We start from the raw sequence: 16,246 nt of genomic DNA on the forward strand, positions 1-16,246 counted from the left end.
GCAACAGCCAAAGCATCCTTTCTTGGTTGTGTTGTTTCTTCTTGATCTGCTGGATGTTCCTGATTTCCTGCCTGGAAAGCAGGGGTAGGTGCAAGGCCACTGCCAGGGTAGGTTGTAGCCTGTTAACACAGATCTGTTTGCCCTCCATCCCTGTGCACAAACAGAACTGCTGGGCAAACTTGCTGAGCCACAGTGCTGAATCATTCTCTGCCCCCCAGACTGGAATTCTTTGACCTTGGAAGAGGCCATGTCCCCACCATGACCTATAACATGCTCATGAATCTGCTTTAGTCCAGCCCCTGGCACACAGGCACTGGATAATCCTTGGCTGGTTTCAGTGTCCCTGCCATTCCTATAAAAAGAAAAGTGAAGCGTGGTCCTCGAGTCCCCTTTCCTCTTAGATCTTCCCCATGGAACATGTGTGCTTCCTGGCTGAGCACCAGACACTTGGAGTCTGAGAGACAGAGATGGAGAAACCTGGGATGGGCACTGACCTGAACCTGTTCTTGGGGTGAGGAATGGTGTAAATGACATTTCGGATGTGTGCTCTGGAAACTATGCAGGAGGATAAAACTGACAGTCAGAAACTGCCTGTGAGATGGTTTAAAGGAAGGTTTGGTGTCCAAAAAAGAGCAATGGAGTTGGGGAAGGGGCTGGAGCATTAGGAGCAGCTGAGGGAGCTGGGAAAGGGGCTCAGCCTGGAGCAAAGGAGGCTCAGGGGGGACCTTGTGGCTCTGCACAAGTCCCTGACAGGAGGGGACAGCCAGGGGGGTGTGGCATTTAAGTAAAACCTTATAAAATGAAGGCCTTGTTGCCTTTGTAAAATTATGGCTCAGGCCTGTTACTTCAGCTAGAGGACTGTGAGAAAAGTCTGTGATTAATTAGTTTTTACCTGTGAGAATGTAGTATCAACAGAAACATGCAAGTTAAACAACAGAAGGAGAAAAACAGCAGTATATCCACACTTGTTATTTTTCTGAATGCTTGAATGCTTATGCTCTAGGTAGCCAGTGGTAGCATATTGAAGTTAGTAATGGCCAAGGAGTCTATTGCAGTAGTTTAGCTGCACACAATGAGTGTGTAACACGAATGATGACATACAAAAGGTGTATAAAAGAGGCTGCTTTGTTTGATAAACAGCTTTTTGCCCTTTGTCCGAGGCACTGTCCGTGTGTGTCGTGACTGCCTCAACAGTGACAGGGGGCGGTCAGGCTCTGCTTCCAGGGAACAAGGGACAAGACAAAACAGCCTCAAGCTGTGTCGGGGAGGTTCGGGTTGGATATTACGGAAAATTTCTTCCCCCAGAGGGCTGGCCAGCACTGGCACAGCTGCCCAGGGCAGTGGTGGAGTCCCCATCCCCAGAGGGACTTAAAGCTGTGTGGATGTGGCACCTGGGGACATGGGATAATGGTGGCCTTGGCAGTGCTGAGGGAACAGTGGGGCTCCATGATCCTACAGGTCTTCTCCAACCTCAGTAATTCCATGATTCTATGGTTCTGGTCACATGTCTGAGCTGGGAGTGTTAACGGTGCTTTTAAGCCTTGCTCATTTTGATTCACACCTGTTCATGTAAAATAGCAGCAGGAACTGCTGTTAAGCCTTTCCACAGCTGGAAGTTCATTTTTAGGAAGGTCATTAGGATAGATGCACACATCTTAACAGCATTTCATCCTGCACATTGGGCAATGGTAGGAAAATGGGAGGAGGTGTATTTTAGCTGCTCATCTCTGAAACAACATGCCAGTGGTGTGTTTTCCAAGCACACCGATTTCCTGACTTTGGGAGCAAACAGACTGCTCTCCTTCGCCTCAGTGACGTCAGACAGCACCAGGCACCTGCTCTTGTGTTGTGGCTTCAGAGTACAGGGCGCTTTAGGGGTATTAGATGTTAGGAAGGAATTCTTGGCTGCGAGAGTGATGAGACCCTGGCACAGGTTGCCCAGAGAAGTGTCCAAGGCCAGGTTGGATGGGGCTTGGAGCAAGCTGGGATAGTGGAAGGTGCCCCTGCCCATGGCAGGGGGTGGCACTGGATGAGCTCTAAGGTCCTTTCCCACCCAAACCATTCTGGGATTCTATTCCTTACATTGAAAATAGGAGGTGCTGGCTCTTCATCCCTGGCTGTGCAGGACATGTGGCACGTGTGAAAGGGGAGCTGTGGAAGGCAGGAAATGCAGCTTCATGCACCTTTGAAATAGGGTAATTGGCAGATTGGGGGAATTTCCTAGAGAGATGCTTTCAGATGCTGTGCTGAATTCAGGGATCAACACAGAGCCTGGTCACTGCTCCTCTCCAGCCATTCCTGACCTTTCAGCCGTTCCTTGGACAGATGGGCAGAAAACAGCATGGGAGGAACGAGCTACTGTCCTGGTCTCTGGACGGCCCTGTCCAAGGGAGGTGCTTTGCCCAGCAAGCAGCTCTCTCTGCTGGTTTTTAAGCTTTTGCTGTGGCCAGGTCTGCATTTAATCTCTCTTGGCTCCTTACATTTTGCTGTAGGAAATTCATCCTGGAGAATAGTTAAGAAGAAAGAAGAGCAGAGCAAAGATTCTCCTAATTATCCATGTCTGTTAGTTCAGTGCGATAAAAACAGGAAGTGTTTTAAAGTATTTTACCTGCAGGCTGTCATCTGAGCCTGTAATGCACAGGTTACCAAACACAAAGACTCATTTATTCCTAAAAAAGCCATTTCCCTCTCCAGAGGGTACATATCAAAGTGCACCAAAACAGGATCCTGGTGCTGCTCTCTTGTGAGGAAGCTGATCCCCTCAGGAGACCTTTCCCAAGGCTAAGAGAAGCAGCCCAGTCATGTAGGTGAAAGGCCAGATTGGCAGATCAGTTTTCCTGAAGACCTTCCTGGCCCCACAGCTTCCTCCTCTAAAGGCTCCCAGAGCAGGATTGCTTTTCTCAGTGCTTCATGGGCACAGCCCAGCTCTGCACTAGTTGGGGAGAAATGTGTGTTTCTTTGTACGCTGAAATTGCTCATCTTCTAGTGCTGCTGGAACATCTGGGACAAAGCCAGGCTGCGGGGAGGCTGCAGGCAAAGCACAGAGGCGATGACACTGCTTAAACCAGGGCTTTTCCTCTCATGGGCTGCTGCTTTGGGGTCCCTGCAGGCAGCTGAGCCTGGCCCACCCCATTTATCATGGAATCACAGATGATTTCGGCTGGGATGGACCTTAAAGCTCATCCAGTGCCACCCCTGACATGGGCAGAGACACCTTCCACTATCCCAGATTGCTCTAAACCTCATCCAGCCTGGCTCTAAACACTTCCAGGGATCCAGGGGCAACCACAGCTTCTCTGGACACCCTGTGCCAGGTCCTCTCCACCCTCACAGGGAACAATTCCTTCCCAATATCTAATCTAAATCTCTCCTCTTTTAGTTTAAACCAAGTAGCTACCTTGTCCTTTCAGCAGGCTTAAGATTTGCTGTGAGAGAGCATTTCCTTTTCCACTGTGAGGAGATTTGGTCTTCAAGGTTCTGCAAATTATAAAGTAAAATAATAATTGAAAGCCAAAACGCAGTCAGGTCCCAGTGACTACACCACTGTCATTCCTTTGTCTTCATACAGGGAGACTTGGCTGAGGATGGATGCTCACAAGTTCAGAGGTCACACACAGGAGCCCTGTTCCAGGACTCGGATTGTTCTCTTTCCCATTGGGGTGGTTTTTTCTGTGTCTCCCAACTTGTCACCCTCTGCACAACCCTGTGGTTTGCCACGACCTGAAACCAAGCACAGGGCAGAGCTCTCACAGCTGGTCTCTTCTCTCCCCAGAGCAGGAGTGGAGCAGTGCCCAGAGGAATCCCCTACCGAAGACCAAATCATCCCCGGCCCATCCCCGACCTCTCAGAAGAGGAAGCCAAAAGAATCGCCAGGATCTTCTCTGCTCAGCTCTCCAAGAAGGAATAGTGTTGGCAACAGACCGTCCACGGCAGAGCTTCCTAAGCCATGGCCGGATGCATTGGGAAAGGCTGAGCCCTCCAGTGAAGGGGAGGTGGAGGCCACAGCTTTCAGGCTCTGTTTTTAGTTTGCCTAATTGGTTAGTTAATTGAAGTTCCCTATTTAGAAGGGCTTAAAACCTGTGGTCACCCACGGGGAGCTGCATCTTACAGGGGCAGGTCCCCACGGAGACGCACCCCTGTGGGTAATCCATGACCTGTTACCTGCTCTCCAGGTAATCCAGTTTTAGGATTTATTCCTGTGAAATGGCCCTTTCAAAAACAGTTGGTGGGCAGCACAGTTCTCGGTTTCCACAGGTGCCCAAAGGGCTTGTGTGAACGCAGGCCAAGGGCACTGTAAAATCTGGCGGGTGTACAAAAGAGGGTGACTAGAAAGATGAGACTTTTATATTTATATTTAAATTATTTTTGTACACTTTTCAGAGAACAGACTTTGATGCCAACAGAACTCAGTTATTTTTGTACTGCTCTCTCCAGTTTGTTTCAATAAAAATCCCCTGGTTTCTTGTCAGCCCCTGCAAAGTGTCCCGATGCCAGGGCAGGAACCTTCCCTCAACAGGGGACAGGCATCTCTGCCACGTGAGCTTGTAAGTCAGAGAAATGCTGCTGGAAGCTGGGGTGGCCAGGAGCACGTGGAAAGATCACTGCTTTGCCAAGGAATTGAGTATCACCGTGCAGCGCAGCCCACGTGGGTCACTTCCAATCTGAGCTGCTTTTCAAACCATGCATGGAATTCAGGATTTAAGCAGCCAAAGGATCAGCATCCCTTTTTTCTCCCACTTGTGCAGTGTTGTTTTTCCCAGGAGCCACCCTGAATGCGTAATTCACTGCTGGCACAATTTGCCCTGTGCTTGTGGCCCCTTTCCCTGCCCTTGCTGCGTCAGGATGGGAGGTGAAGGTGCCCAGTGTCCCCTGGAAGGACAGGAGTGACGTGCAGGCTGCTTTCTCCTGATGGCATCCCCAAAAAAACTCAGGCGGGATGCCAGCTGGACTGGGATTACTGTCACAGAGGAGGTCACAGCATTGGCCCCTGAGCTGTATCTTGGGCACGAGGTAAACAGGTAAACAGCGTCTTCCTTTCAGGTTTAGGTCAGCAGTGGAGCCGGGCAGGAAAACAAGGCAGGAGCCATCTGGAGAGGGGCATCAGTGCCAGGCAGCTTTTGTCTGGAGCCTGAGGGATGGAGCGACGGTGGCTTCGGGGTGTCAGGACCACACCAAGTTCCCCTTGTGCAAGGCAAGCTCAGGTGCAAGTGCGGAGGCTCACAGCACATCCTGAGGGCCCTTTCTGTGTGTGATGCTAATGAGCATCAAGGGTTAAACACACAGAGTTGTTTTAAAATGGGGGGAAAAGGGGCATTTCTTCACTCCACCTTGGCCTCTAGCCTCTTGTCCTGAGCCCAGTAGCCCAGTCCGTTCTGGCAGCCTGAGACCCAGCGCCCTGCCACGCTCCCAAGGGCAACATGGGTTTGATGGTGGATTTCACTCCAAGGTGCTCACCCGGCCCCTGCTCCACGTGAGCTTGGGGAACACGTTCCACCATGCAGAGGCAATCCTGCTGGGAGCACGGCAGCTGTCTGGGATGGACTGTGGTCCATGGTCTGTGTCAGGCAAAGGGATTCAACCTGCCCTGCACAAAGATCTCAGTGCTGCACTGCCTCCAAACCACTTGCTGTAAAGCCTTGGGGCAAGGGTTTTCTGCATCTTGTCCTTGCCGGAGTAGTTTTAGGGTAAAAACCTCCTCAGTCCTATGCAGGGGGTCTGGGCAGGACCCTTCTCCCCATGCCTGAGCCTTGTGAGGAGAGAAGAGGGCTGAAACAGCCACCTCATCACGGGTGCCAGGTGACCCAGTCCCATCAACTCAAATGCCACCAGGGGAACACTGTCTTTCTGTCACCCGATCTGTGGCTGCTGGAATGTCCTCGTGGGTTGCTATATAAGGGTGGGGCCAGCTCGGCTCTCAGGGCACTGCCTGTGCAAGGCAGGAGCTGGAACACTGTGCCGAGGTTCCTATGGTGAGGCCACGGAGGGACATGGCTCTGGGCAGTTCACTCTGGGGAGATAATCTCGCCCAGCAACCCCCGTTATGGGTGGGATAGGGAAGGGTGGGCATTGGTGAATCTCCATGCTGAGCAAGCCCTGTGCCTCAGTTTCCCCGGGATAGAAGTGAGGAGACAGGGCAGGATACGGTTTTTGAAATGGACCAAAGCCACCGAGAGCCACCATGGCACATCATCACCTCCGTCACCGAGCAGGACACCCACAAGAAGCCCCATCCTGATGCGCTCTCCCGGCTCCTCCACAAACCCCTCCTCTCTTCCAGCCCCTCTGCCACCATGGTGGGTCTGAAGCCCCCCGAGGTGCCCCCGCCAGCCGCCGTGAAGTTCGTCAGCGCGGGGATGGCCGGCTGCATCGCTGACCTGTTCACCTTTCCCCTGGATACCGCCAAAGTGCGGCTGCAGGTACGGTCTGCCGGGCCCCCAAAACCCTGTGGGCAAAGGGAGCCCATGCCAGCTCTAGCACAGAGCTGGTGGTGCTTGGGGAGGAACAGAAGGTGGGGTGACATAGTTGGCACCCCACAGATCCAGGGCGAGGTGAGGATCCCCCGGACCATCAGCTCTGTGGAATACCGGGGTGTTTTGGGGACACTGAGCACCATGGTGAGGACAGAGGGAGCCCGCAGCCTCTACAGTGGGCTGGTGGCTGGGCTGCAGCGCCAGATGAGCTTCGCCTCCATCCGCATCGGGCTGTATGACTCTGTGAAGCAGCTCTACACCCCCAAGGGCGCTGAGAGTGAGTGTGCAGGCAGTCTGGACATCCCTGCACACCCCCTTCCTGATGCACAGCCCTCTCCCAGAGAGAAGCTCACCCTGGGGGGCACAACTCCCCAAGATGACCCTCTGTGAGGCACCACGGGCCACTCACCCTGGGGTCCCCGCAGGGCCGGTGGTCCCTGCAGGGCCAGGAGCCCCAATACCTGCCCTCTCCAGACACAGGCATGGTCGTGAGACTCCTGGCTGGCTGCACCACGGGAGCTGTGGCCGTGGCCTGTGCCCAGCCCACCGACGTGGTCAAGGTCCGGTTCCAGGCCAGTGGGGCGCTGTCAGACAGTGCCCGCCGGTACAGCGGCACCATGGATGCCTATCGCACCATCGCCCGGGAGGAGGGGTTCTGCGGGCTCTGGAGAGGTAGGAGGAGACAGGGATGGGCATGGGAAAGGGATGGGGTGGGAATAGAAATGGAAACGGGGACGAGGAAGGGAAGAGGTATGGGGACAAGAAGGAGGACAGCAGGGTTTGGGCACCTGCCCAGGGTGCTCCAGGAGGGGCTGTGACCAGCATTCCCAATGCCACCACCCTCCTGCCCAGGGACGCTGCCCAACATCGCCCGCAATGCCATCATCAACTGCGGGGAGCTCGTCACCTACGACCTCCTCAAGGACGCGCTACTGCGGGCACAGCTCATGACAGGTGAGGACGGCATGGGGGGACATGGCCAGGTGCCATCCCTGTGCCCGCAACATCCAAGCCCCGGCTCTTCCCCACCTTTAGACAACGCCCCATGCCACTTTGTGGCCGCCTTTGGCGCTGGGTTCTGCGCCACAGTGGTGGCATCACCGGTGGACGTGGTGAAGACGCGGTACATGAACGCCAGCCCCGGGCAGTACCGCAACGCCCTGAGCTGCCTCCTAGCCCTGCTCATGCAGGATGGCCCCGCCGGCCTCTACAAGGGGTGAGTTGAGCACCTGCAAACTCGCTGCGATGACTGCACGGATCCGTGGCATTGAACCCCAGATATTCCAACCCACGTGCTGGGCTTTGGGGATGGGCATGTCCCCGGCAGGTCCCCTTCAGCACTGCTTTTCCCGGCACAGCTTCGTCCCGTCCTTCCTGCGGCTGGGCTCCTGGAACGTGGTGATGTTTGTGTCATACGAGCAGCTGCAGCGCGCCATGCTGCTGGCGCGGCCGGCCCTGGCGTGAGCCCTGCGGCGCCTCTCGCCGGCCCAGCGAGGCTCAGCATCAATTACATTAATTGCTGAAGCGCTGGGGGCAGTGAAGCCACACGCTCGGGGAGGGACACGAGAGACAGAAGGAGAAAGGATGCTGTTTGAGGAGAAACATGGGAGAACTGAGGTTTTCAGAGAAGAATTTTAAGGGACAAAGGAATAAACGTTTCTTGGCTTTCCCGGCCAGGAAGAGCAGCGCTTCCCAAGAGCAGTGGTATGGGCAGGTGGGACCAAGCTGAGGGCCAGAGAATCCCTGTTATTCCTTACTGGCGCTTCTAATAAACCGCCCCTATGGGGTCTGATCACAGCGTGGCTCAGGGTTTCTTTACCTTTTTGGGGGGTTGAAGGTCATTGTCTCAGCTCCACACGTGACACCAGTCAGGCTCACATTCTCTACCACTTTTGGTGCACTGAACATTTTCCCATTAATCCCTAATTATTCAGGTCTGTCGCAATCACCAGCAGCATCTCCAACCTTTTGCCCTGCCAAGGCGGCAGCAGATCCCTGACCCTTGCCAATCCCATTAAAGCCTCAAATGGTCCCTTTTTAGGACAGTGAAAATGTACATCCTAAGCAGGAGAGGACACAGAATTCTCTTTCCCTGTTTATCAAGCACAAGACACCTGGGAATTGCTTTCTTCCCATGGGTAACTGGCAGGAACAGGATTTCCTCTGTCATCACTCCAGCTGTAGCATCGTCATTTGTCACAGATACGCAGTTCTGTTTCAAGGACTCCCATCAGAAATTTGGTTACTGTTATCAGAAGCAAATCCCCAAGGCGGTTTTCACTCCCTGGAAAGAGCAGCAATGACCTAGGACAGCTGCTGCCACAGGAAAAGCTGGCGCCGCGGTACCCGCAGGCGGTACCCGCAGGGGCGGGGCCCCGCGATGGGCGCTGCACCGGCGGCTGCGGTTCCGCCCCCGTGTCCGCCCGAGCGCGCCCCGGGGCGCGGAACCCGCGGGGCGCTTTCCTTCGGCGGCCCTGTTCCCGCTGTGCCAGCGGCAGCTGCGCCAGGAACGGGCTGTCCTGAGCCAGGGATGGGGAAAATCGCCGGGAACGAGCGACCGGTGCCTTCAGGTGAGTGGGCGGAAGGGAGAGAGGGCTGCGCAGGGGTCACCTGGATCCGGTGGGATCCGCAGGGGCACGTGCGTTCTTTTAGCACTGATACCTGGGACCCAACTGCTGTGTGGGACGAGTTTGTCCCGAGACTTGAGGCTCTCTGGGATCATTTTTCATGGAATAAAGCTCGTGCCGCGTTCCCAGCTGCGATGACAACGTTTTATGGGATGGGCTGAGCTCCGTTTCCCGGGAAGCAGCGGGATGGGTGTCCCGGTGCCCACTCCCATGGGTCGCAGCGAGAAGCTGCTCCTGTCGTTACGGCCGAAGGTGAGTGGGAAAAACTGAACAGTCCTGAAGGAAACCGATGGAAAAACAAGGTTTGTTTGGTTTTGGACTAGACATTTTCCCCCTGACCCCACCTGATCTCTGTGTTCTGCCTTAGGAACCAGGAACAGGAGAGGGAAGGGGGAATGGGGACAAAAACAATTCGTTACTCCTAAAGGGACGAGTTTATTTGTATTTATTTCCTGACCCACCTGGAATGATTTGGGTCTCAGGAGGCACCTGGGAGCCTCCTGTTGTGTTCTGGGTGGGGCCGTGGTTATAAAAGGGGTAAAGGATCGGGGAGGGGGATGGTGGAAGGTAGAGGAGCAATATCTTGGGCCAGTGACACCTTGGGGATTTGCGTCTGGAAATGGCCTGATGGGAGTCCTGGAAACAGAACTGAGAAATGAGAATACTGCAGCTGGAGTGCTGAGAATGGAGAGGCTGTAGTGAGCGTTGTCTGGTGAGTCTCCTGATGTCCCATATCTAATGCTGTGCTGTCACCAAGTCTCCTCATTCTGACTTAAACCGTCTTGAAATGTGCTTAAGTTACAAATTGGACTACAACATGCACACGGGAAGCTTCATGCTCCTAAGGGAATGCTTTAGGGATGTGCAGCTTCCGAGCTGCACAAATCATTCAGGCTCCCACAGAAACCTGTTGGGCTGTGGTTCTGGGGCAGGAGTGTCAGAAAAGTGGAGTCTTCAGTGCCACCTTACTAGTGATTTTCCTTGGAGCTCTCAAGATCAGGATGAAATGGTGTTCATGCCCCACTGGGAAAGCATGGAGCAGGATCAGTGTTGTAGCTGTGTGTTTTTCTTGCTGTCTGCACTCTCTCAAGGATGCCCTGGAGTGCTCTGGCTCAAGGCAGGATTAATCTGTGTGTAAGAACTTCCCATGCCTGTCTGTGCAGCTGGGTCAGTCACTGGGTGTCCCATGGAATCCCTGAAGTTGGAAAAGCCCTTTTGGATGCTGAAATGCCCCCAGGACAAACCTTCCCAAGCTGGAAGCAAAGCCAGTGGCAGGGAGGGAAATCCAAGAGGGTGGTGGGAAAGGCTTTCTACCAGGTCTGGACACCCTCAAGGCAGGGGTGATTTTTAAATGTCTGTCTGCAGCAGCAGCTCCCTCCCTACCTGAGAGCTGCCTCAGCTTGGATGAGTGTGAGGATATCCAGCTCTTGCTTAGGGCTTGGAGCATGGCGGGGTGCAGAACTCATGTTAAACCTTGTTTAAACACTTCTAATATAAAAATATATTAAAACAGAGACATTTGAGGAAATAACATACAAAAGTCTATTGCATGCATAGGTACAAGCTGTCTTTATTAAAGATTCGTATTGATGGATGTTTTGTCGAACAACTCTGAGGGCAGAATGTGTCCAAAAAGCTTTGTTAACCCCTTGTCTTCTGCTGGTAGGGCAGTGTCTTACCCCAGTTCTTGAGGGCTCTGTGGAGATTCCTGCCTGGAGCAGGGTCACCCCTTGAGGATGAGCCACAGAGATTCGGTCATTGGACTGGCTGAGGATCTATTTCTACTTAGTAATTGTTTTTGCTGCCTTTAATGTCATGGCTGCAGCATTCATCAGATAGCAGGCCCTGCTCCAGCAGTTACAGCTCCTGTGCTGGGCAGGGAACACTTCTGGGAAGGGCTTTCAGTCTCATCAGTGTCCATTTCAATCAATAATTTGTTTTATTTCCATCAGTCTCTCCGGTTTGCCGCCCTCGGTCCCACGGACAGAGCTGTGTAAAGGTTCGAACTCATCTGTACAAAGTCCTGCCAGTGCTTCCAGCAGCAGGTGCTGGAGGCGTCAAGAGCTGCTTTTTGAGCCTCGTTCTCCCCTCGAGCTTTACAGAGGGTGACAAACTCTGCCCTCAAGAATCTAATGTTTATATTGATCCTACAGCTGGATAGTTCAGGTAGCAGGCATTAGAGTCAGTTCTAATGACACAACACAGGTTTTGTCCCACAAAGACCAGCTGAACTTCTTGAGATTGCACACAGATGATGCACTGGGACTTTGGGGTCAATAGTAAGTGTTGCCAGGTAATTCTCGTGAGATTGAGCTGAAGTGATGTTATGGTTGAGAGCTGCATCTCCCCTGCTCCCAGCAGAGGAGGCAGAGCTGGGACAGGATAGCTCCTCCATTCCTTGGTTCCACCACAGTCCCGTGTGTTCCTTCCCGGGGCTGCTGCGGGAATTGGTTCTGTAAGTGACGGATAAAAATTCTGCTTACCTTCGAATCTTACAGGAGAGCTGCACTGAATGTCGCAGGAAAAAGGTGGAAAGGGGTTTCGGGCGGGGCGGCGGCTGCAGTTCCGCCTCTGCCCACCCGAGGGCGCTGCGCCCGCGCCGCCGCTCCGTGCCCGCCCCGCGCGCCTCGGGGTCCCCGCGGTGGCCTCGGGGCGCCGGGCGGGGGCCGCGGCTGAGGCCAGGATGAGACACGGCGGCTGAGCTCTCGCTGCCTGGAGCCTCCACACCGGGCCCTCAGGGCAGCAGATCCTGCAGGGCGAGATGGTGCCTCTTCCCATGCCGGTGGCCCTCCCTGCTACGAGCTTGCCCAGCTGTCAAAACTCTGCCTGCTGTTATATTGCAGGTCTGCAGCAGTGCTCAGGCCTCGAAGAGTGGCTTAAGGGTTTGTGAGAGCACAACGGGAAATAGATAAATCCTCTCCAGTAGGTTGAGGGCTGTCTCATTAAATTCGAGGCTCCTGGAATGATGAGTACCGGATAGGGACCACAGGGGGAGGAAAAGGGGCGGACATGAGAAGGGAAAGTGTCTGTTGCACTGAGGATGTTGTTACACGGCGCCTGGTCCCTTTCTGCGGGGGAGTTTCACCGAGGATGTTGTTACAGGGTAAATGGCCCTTTATGCCGGATGTTTTCTGCTGTGGATTCTTGTAACAAGGGACCTGATACTTTATGTGGAATGTACTACTGTGGATGTTACAACTACCTGATCTTTCACGTGGAAGTTTTATGGAGGATGTAGTTACAAGGTAAATGGTCCTTTATGGGGGAAGTTTTACTTTCGTGTCAAAAAGCCTTGGGACTGCTCGGGAATGCAGTGTGGGATATTTGACCTTTGAAATGGGTCCCGTTTGGGTACAAAATACTCATTTTAAAGTGGTTTGGGGTTTTTCTCACCTCGGAGGAGTGTGAGGCTGACTAGTCAGGTTGGTGTCTGACAAGGGGAGGGTGTTCTGGGTTCCAGCAGTACTGCAAGGGCTGCTGCTTTGGGGCATAATAAGGAAACCAACAATATTCCTGCTGTGCAAATGTGGCTGGGAGTGGAACAGCAAGCAGCAAAGCTGGGCTTTGCTCCTTAAAATCCCAGAACCCCTGGGTTTAAATTCCATCAACCAGAGGAGGGAATGAACCCTGGTGCCAGCCATCCTGGGGGCATTGGACAGGAGTTACCAGCTTCTCTGTTATCATTTGCGTGATGTGAGTCTCCCTTGATCAGAGAGAGCAGAAAATGAAGCAGGAAGGGGAGCTCATTTTGTTTCTGTGAACTCCAGGCTTGGGGCAGCTGCAGAGCAGTTCGGTTTCAAATAACCCTGCCCAAATACAGTCAGCTTGAACCTCTCTTGGGCACTTTTGGATCCTTCTGTGCCACTCCTTCTCTGATCCTTTACCTGAAAGGTGTGGGCTCAGAAACACCTGCCTACTGCATGGTATTTTACATGTACAATTTTTTTTTTCTTAGAAAAGCCATCAGGTGTAATGAAAATCTATTCATTGTAAAAACCCTGTGGAAAACAGGTGGTTGGTACACTACTTGATAGTAGCTCTTGGGCTTTTCTTCTTCTTGAACCTGTTCTGAAGAGGACCCCTAAACTGGAAAATTGAAGGGGGGGGGGGAGGGAGGTTGCTTTTAATTTTTTTTTAAATGTTTCTATGGAGCTTGGTATGTCAAGTGACACTACCAAAATAGAATTGGAATAATTGAACTTCAGGACATGGCACTTAATTTTTAATGTGTTTGTGTGGGTGCAGGAAATGCCAAATCCCAAAGCAATATGTCTGTAATATTAAGTGCAACATCTGTAAAACCAAGTCCTCAGTGTGGGCTTTTCACATGGATGCAAATGGTCTAAAGGCCTTTCTTGTGTCCCAAAAGCCAAAAGAAACCTGCCAAAAGCAGGCCTTCATTGCATATCAGGGATTTCAATTTGCTGTTGGATTCTTCCCTCCAGTCTGCTCTCTTTGGGTTCTTGTGCCAAAGGGGATCTGGCCCCAGAGCCATACAGGGTTGTCTGTTGCCTTAATAAATGTAAATGAAATTTACCAAGTCTGTCAGGAAAGCAAAAATATCCTGGGGTTTGTTTGGCCGAAGATGGAACACGAAGGTGTCCATAACTAGTAGTGAGTGATAGTTTTGGGTTGTGTGGTGCCTCTGGTCCCTCAGAAGTCAGGGCAAGGCTGAAGAAGGGAGGGAACCTGCCACGGCTGTAGGTGAGGACAGTATTGGCTGTTTCAAACTGCTTGATCCAGAACCGGGAGAACAGCTTTTCTCCTTTCTCTCCATCACTCATGTTCTTCTCACTGGGGAAACAGAAATAATTTTAGAAAAATTAGAAATTTTAGAATAATTAGAAAAATCCAGCTAAAAATCTCACCTGTGTCTCCCCTAAGTTATCCTAGTTATTCCCAGCTAGGAGCTGCAAGAAATTCAGGCAGGGGAGATGACATCAGGGAACAGTTGTAAATTCAAAGGCAAAAAGAGATCTACTGGCAAAGGGCAGGAAAGGGGAAAGGTTTCAGAAGACATTTCTGCAGTCTAATTAATAACTATTTCTAATTCTCCAGTGAGAAGAACACGAACTCACAGCCATTAAGGCCTGATGGTCCCCCGCAGTGAGAGCTCAGCATACGTCCACAGAGGCAAGTCCATCATCTGAAAGGAAAAAAAGAAGAAAAAGGTGATTTATTTTGCTTCAAAGTTATTTCAAGTTCTTAAAGCCCAACCAACATTTGCTCTTGATTTTGGTTGGGGGAATCATGAGCAATGGGCACAGGTCATGTCATTCATTTAGCTGAAAACCTGGCATAATTTAGAGGGGACACAAGAACTGTTCGTGTAAGAAGATGTGAGGGGATGTCAAGGGGAATGAGGTGGCATTTTTGAGGGAAAATGCTGAGGCAACTGAAGGGGGCCCAGCAGAAAATTTCCCTGGGAAATCCAAGGCCGCTTGGGACCAGGGCTCTCTAGGGGTAGCAGTGAGGGGTCAGCACTCGGGACTCACTGCATCCTCCTTCCTTGGCAGCAGCCGGGAGGGAAGGGAGAAGAGGCCCCATGTGGGACAAGGCCAGAGACAGCAAGCAGAGGAGCAGCCTCAGGCTGGAAAGGGGCAGGAGAAAGGCACTGTGGGCAAAGGGACGTCCCTGGAATTAGCAGGGCACCTGTGGGGAACAGAATGGACACTCTGAGGGCAAATGGAGGTGAGGAGTGGACAGTTTGGGGCAAAATCTGAGTTCATCTACAGGGAAATAAGTAGGGGATATTTTGGAGGGAAAAGCTGAAGTGATGAGTTCACCCATCTTGGCCCAAGTTGTGTTTGCACAAAGCAGGACCAGAGGTGAAGGTCAATCCAAAGCTAACCCTGCTTGACCTCTAAATTCACGGATAAGTTTTACAAGCTGCCAAATGAGGGATTAAAAATGAAACCAAGAGCATTAATGAGATTCCTGGGAATCCCATTACCTCGTTGTCATAGAACTTTTAACAGAGTTTTGAGCTTTTGATGTCAACAATGCATTTCTTTATTTGGATTATTTACTGTGTGGGATTTAGATTTTAAAGCCCTCATGGTGGCCCTGACACTGCTCGGGAGCTGGTAGGAAAAGCAGAGTCAGAGCTCTTGGCAGGTGCAGGGTGTTTTCCCCCAGAGTGGATTGTGGAGGAACTGTTTGGGATTTGGATCGTCCCTCTGGGTGGTGCCAGTTGCTGTGATTTGTATAATTCCATACATTTGACTCCCAAAACTTCCCAGCCCAGGGGCTTTAGCTGACAGGGCAGCACAAAGATTGTTCTCTGTGTGGTACCCAGATTTGAAGTTCGCTATCCGCTTTACTAGTTCAGATGAATTATACCCCTATCGCCAGATTCCCTGCTCAATTCCCACTGGAATTCCTTCACAGTGCCTCATGGAGTGTGGATATTCCCATGCAGAGCTGCTGCTTTAATGCCAGCTGTGTCAGGAAGCAGCAGAGCTTCCAAGGAAGCTCAGCAGGATCAGGACAAGGACAGGTTTATGTTCTATAGAATTTGCTATTTATAACCCTCATCCCCCTGGCCCCACTGATGTCCCCAGGGGGCACTTGACAGAGTTCCCTGGAATTCAGCTGATTTCACACCCACCTCCCCTGCGAGCTCAGGCTCCAGGTGATGTTTTAAAGCAGGAGAAGGCGCTGGCCGGACGCGCTCCCAGCCTCTGCTGAGGCAGCCCCTGTGGCCACAGGAGGACTTGTCTCCCTGCAGGAGCTGATTTCATTCCAGAGCCTCTGCAGTGGCCTCTGCAAGTTCTTTTCCCTCAGGAAAGGGATGCACATCCCTGCCTTCAGCTCAGCTCCACCTGGGAAAGCTTTCCATCGGTTCTGCACTTCTGGGTGTCTCCATGAAAAAATCCAAACAAAATTTCATCCAACTCTGACCTTTGATTTTAAGGCATCTCCGAGAACATTGCTTGGGATTTAATTTCTACAAGGGAAGCTTGCCTTGGCTTTAATGCTGCTGATGGATGATGTCCTCAGGCTGGAAGGGAAGGGATTCGGGGTGGCTGGGACATACCTGGTGGGTGTCTGGGAGTTCAGGAGGTGGCACCGGGATTGCTGTCTGAGCCTCTGAAACGCCCGTGCTGACATTCCCCAGTGCCAGCTGTTCCTTGGGGCATTTTTGGG

The 16,246-nt window shown here is 52.3% G+C and overlaps 2 protein-coding genes and 1 long non-coding RNA gene across 5 annotated transcripts in view; 2 read left to right on the forward strand and 1 right to left on the reverse strand.

Moving 5' to 3' along the window:
* Positions 1-4,468, forward strand: part of C2CD3 (C2 domain containing 3 centriole elongation regulator) — a 38,700-nt gene extending 34,232 nt beyond the window's left edge. The window contains 1 exon segment of the mRNA XM_039554784.1: positions 3,773-4,468. Coding sequence (XP_039410718.1) covers positions 3,773-3,907 — 135 coding nt within the window. The 3' untranslated portion in view covers positions 3,908-4,468.
* A 1,508-nt stretch (positions 4,469-5,976) lies between these two features.
* Positions 5,977-8,082, forward strand: LOC120410274 (mitochondrial uncoupling protein 3-like). 2 transcript variants are annotated; one of them, XM_039554798.1, is made up of 6 exons: positions 5,977-6,416; positions 6,537-6,747; positions 6,945-7,142; positions 7,323-7,424; positions 7,506-7,686; positions 7,829-8,080. In XM_039554798.1, the coding sequence occupies exons 1-6, from the start codon at positions 6,153-6,155 to the stop codon at positions 7,932-7,934; spliced, it is 1,062 nt and encodes a 353-aa protein (XP_039410732.1). In that variant the 5' UTR covers positions 5,977-6,152; the 3' UTR covers positions 7,935-8,080. The 2 variants fall into 2 exon arrangements, with proteins under 2 accessions (XP_039410732.1, XP_039410726.1); XM_039554792.1 differs by having other exon boundaries at positions 7,323-7,686; positions 7,829-8,082.
* A 2,919-nt stretch (positions 8,083-11,001) lies between these two features.
* Positions 11,002-16,168, reverse strand: LOC109143201. 2 transcript variants are annotated; one of them, XR_005602319.1, is made up of 4 exons: positions 15,708-16,168; positions 14,176-14,243; positions 13,635-13,891; positions 11,002-11,550 (listed from the first exon to the last, which is right to left on the reverse strand). It is a non-coding gene; the product is annotated as an uncharacterized LOC109143201 (long non-coding RNA). The 2 variants fall into 2 exon arrangements; XR_002043184.3 differs by lacking the exon at positions 11,002-11,550 and having other exon boundaries at positions 13,324-13,891.
* Between the last annotated feature and the right edge of the window lie 78 nt (positions 16,169-16,246).

This window comes from Corvus cornix, chromosome 1 (assembly GCF_000738735.6).
Source record: "Corvus cornix cornix isolate S_Up_H32 chromosome 1, ASM73873v5, whole genome shotgun sequence".
Taxonomy (NCBI): Eukaryota; Metazoa; Chordata; class Aves; order Passeriformes; family Corvidae; genus Corvus; species Corvus cornix.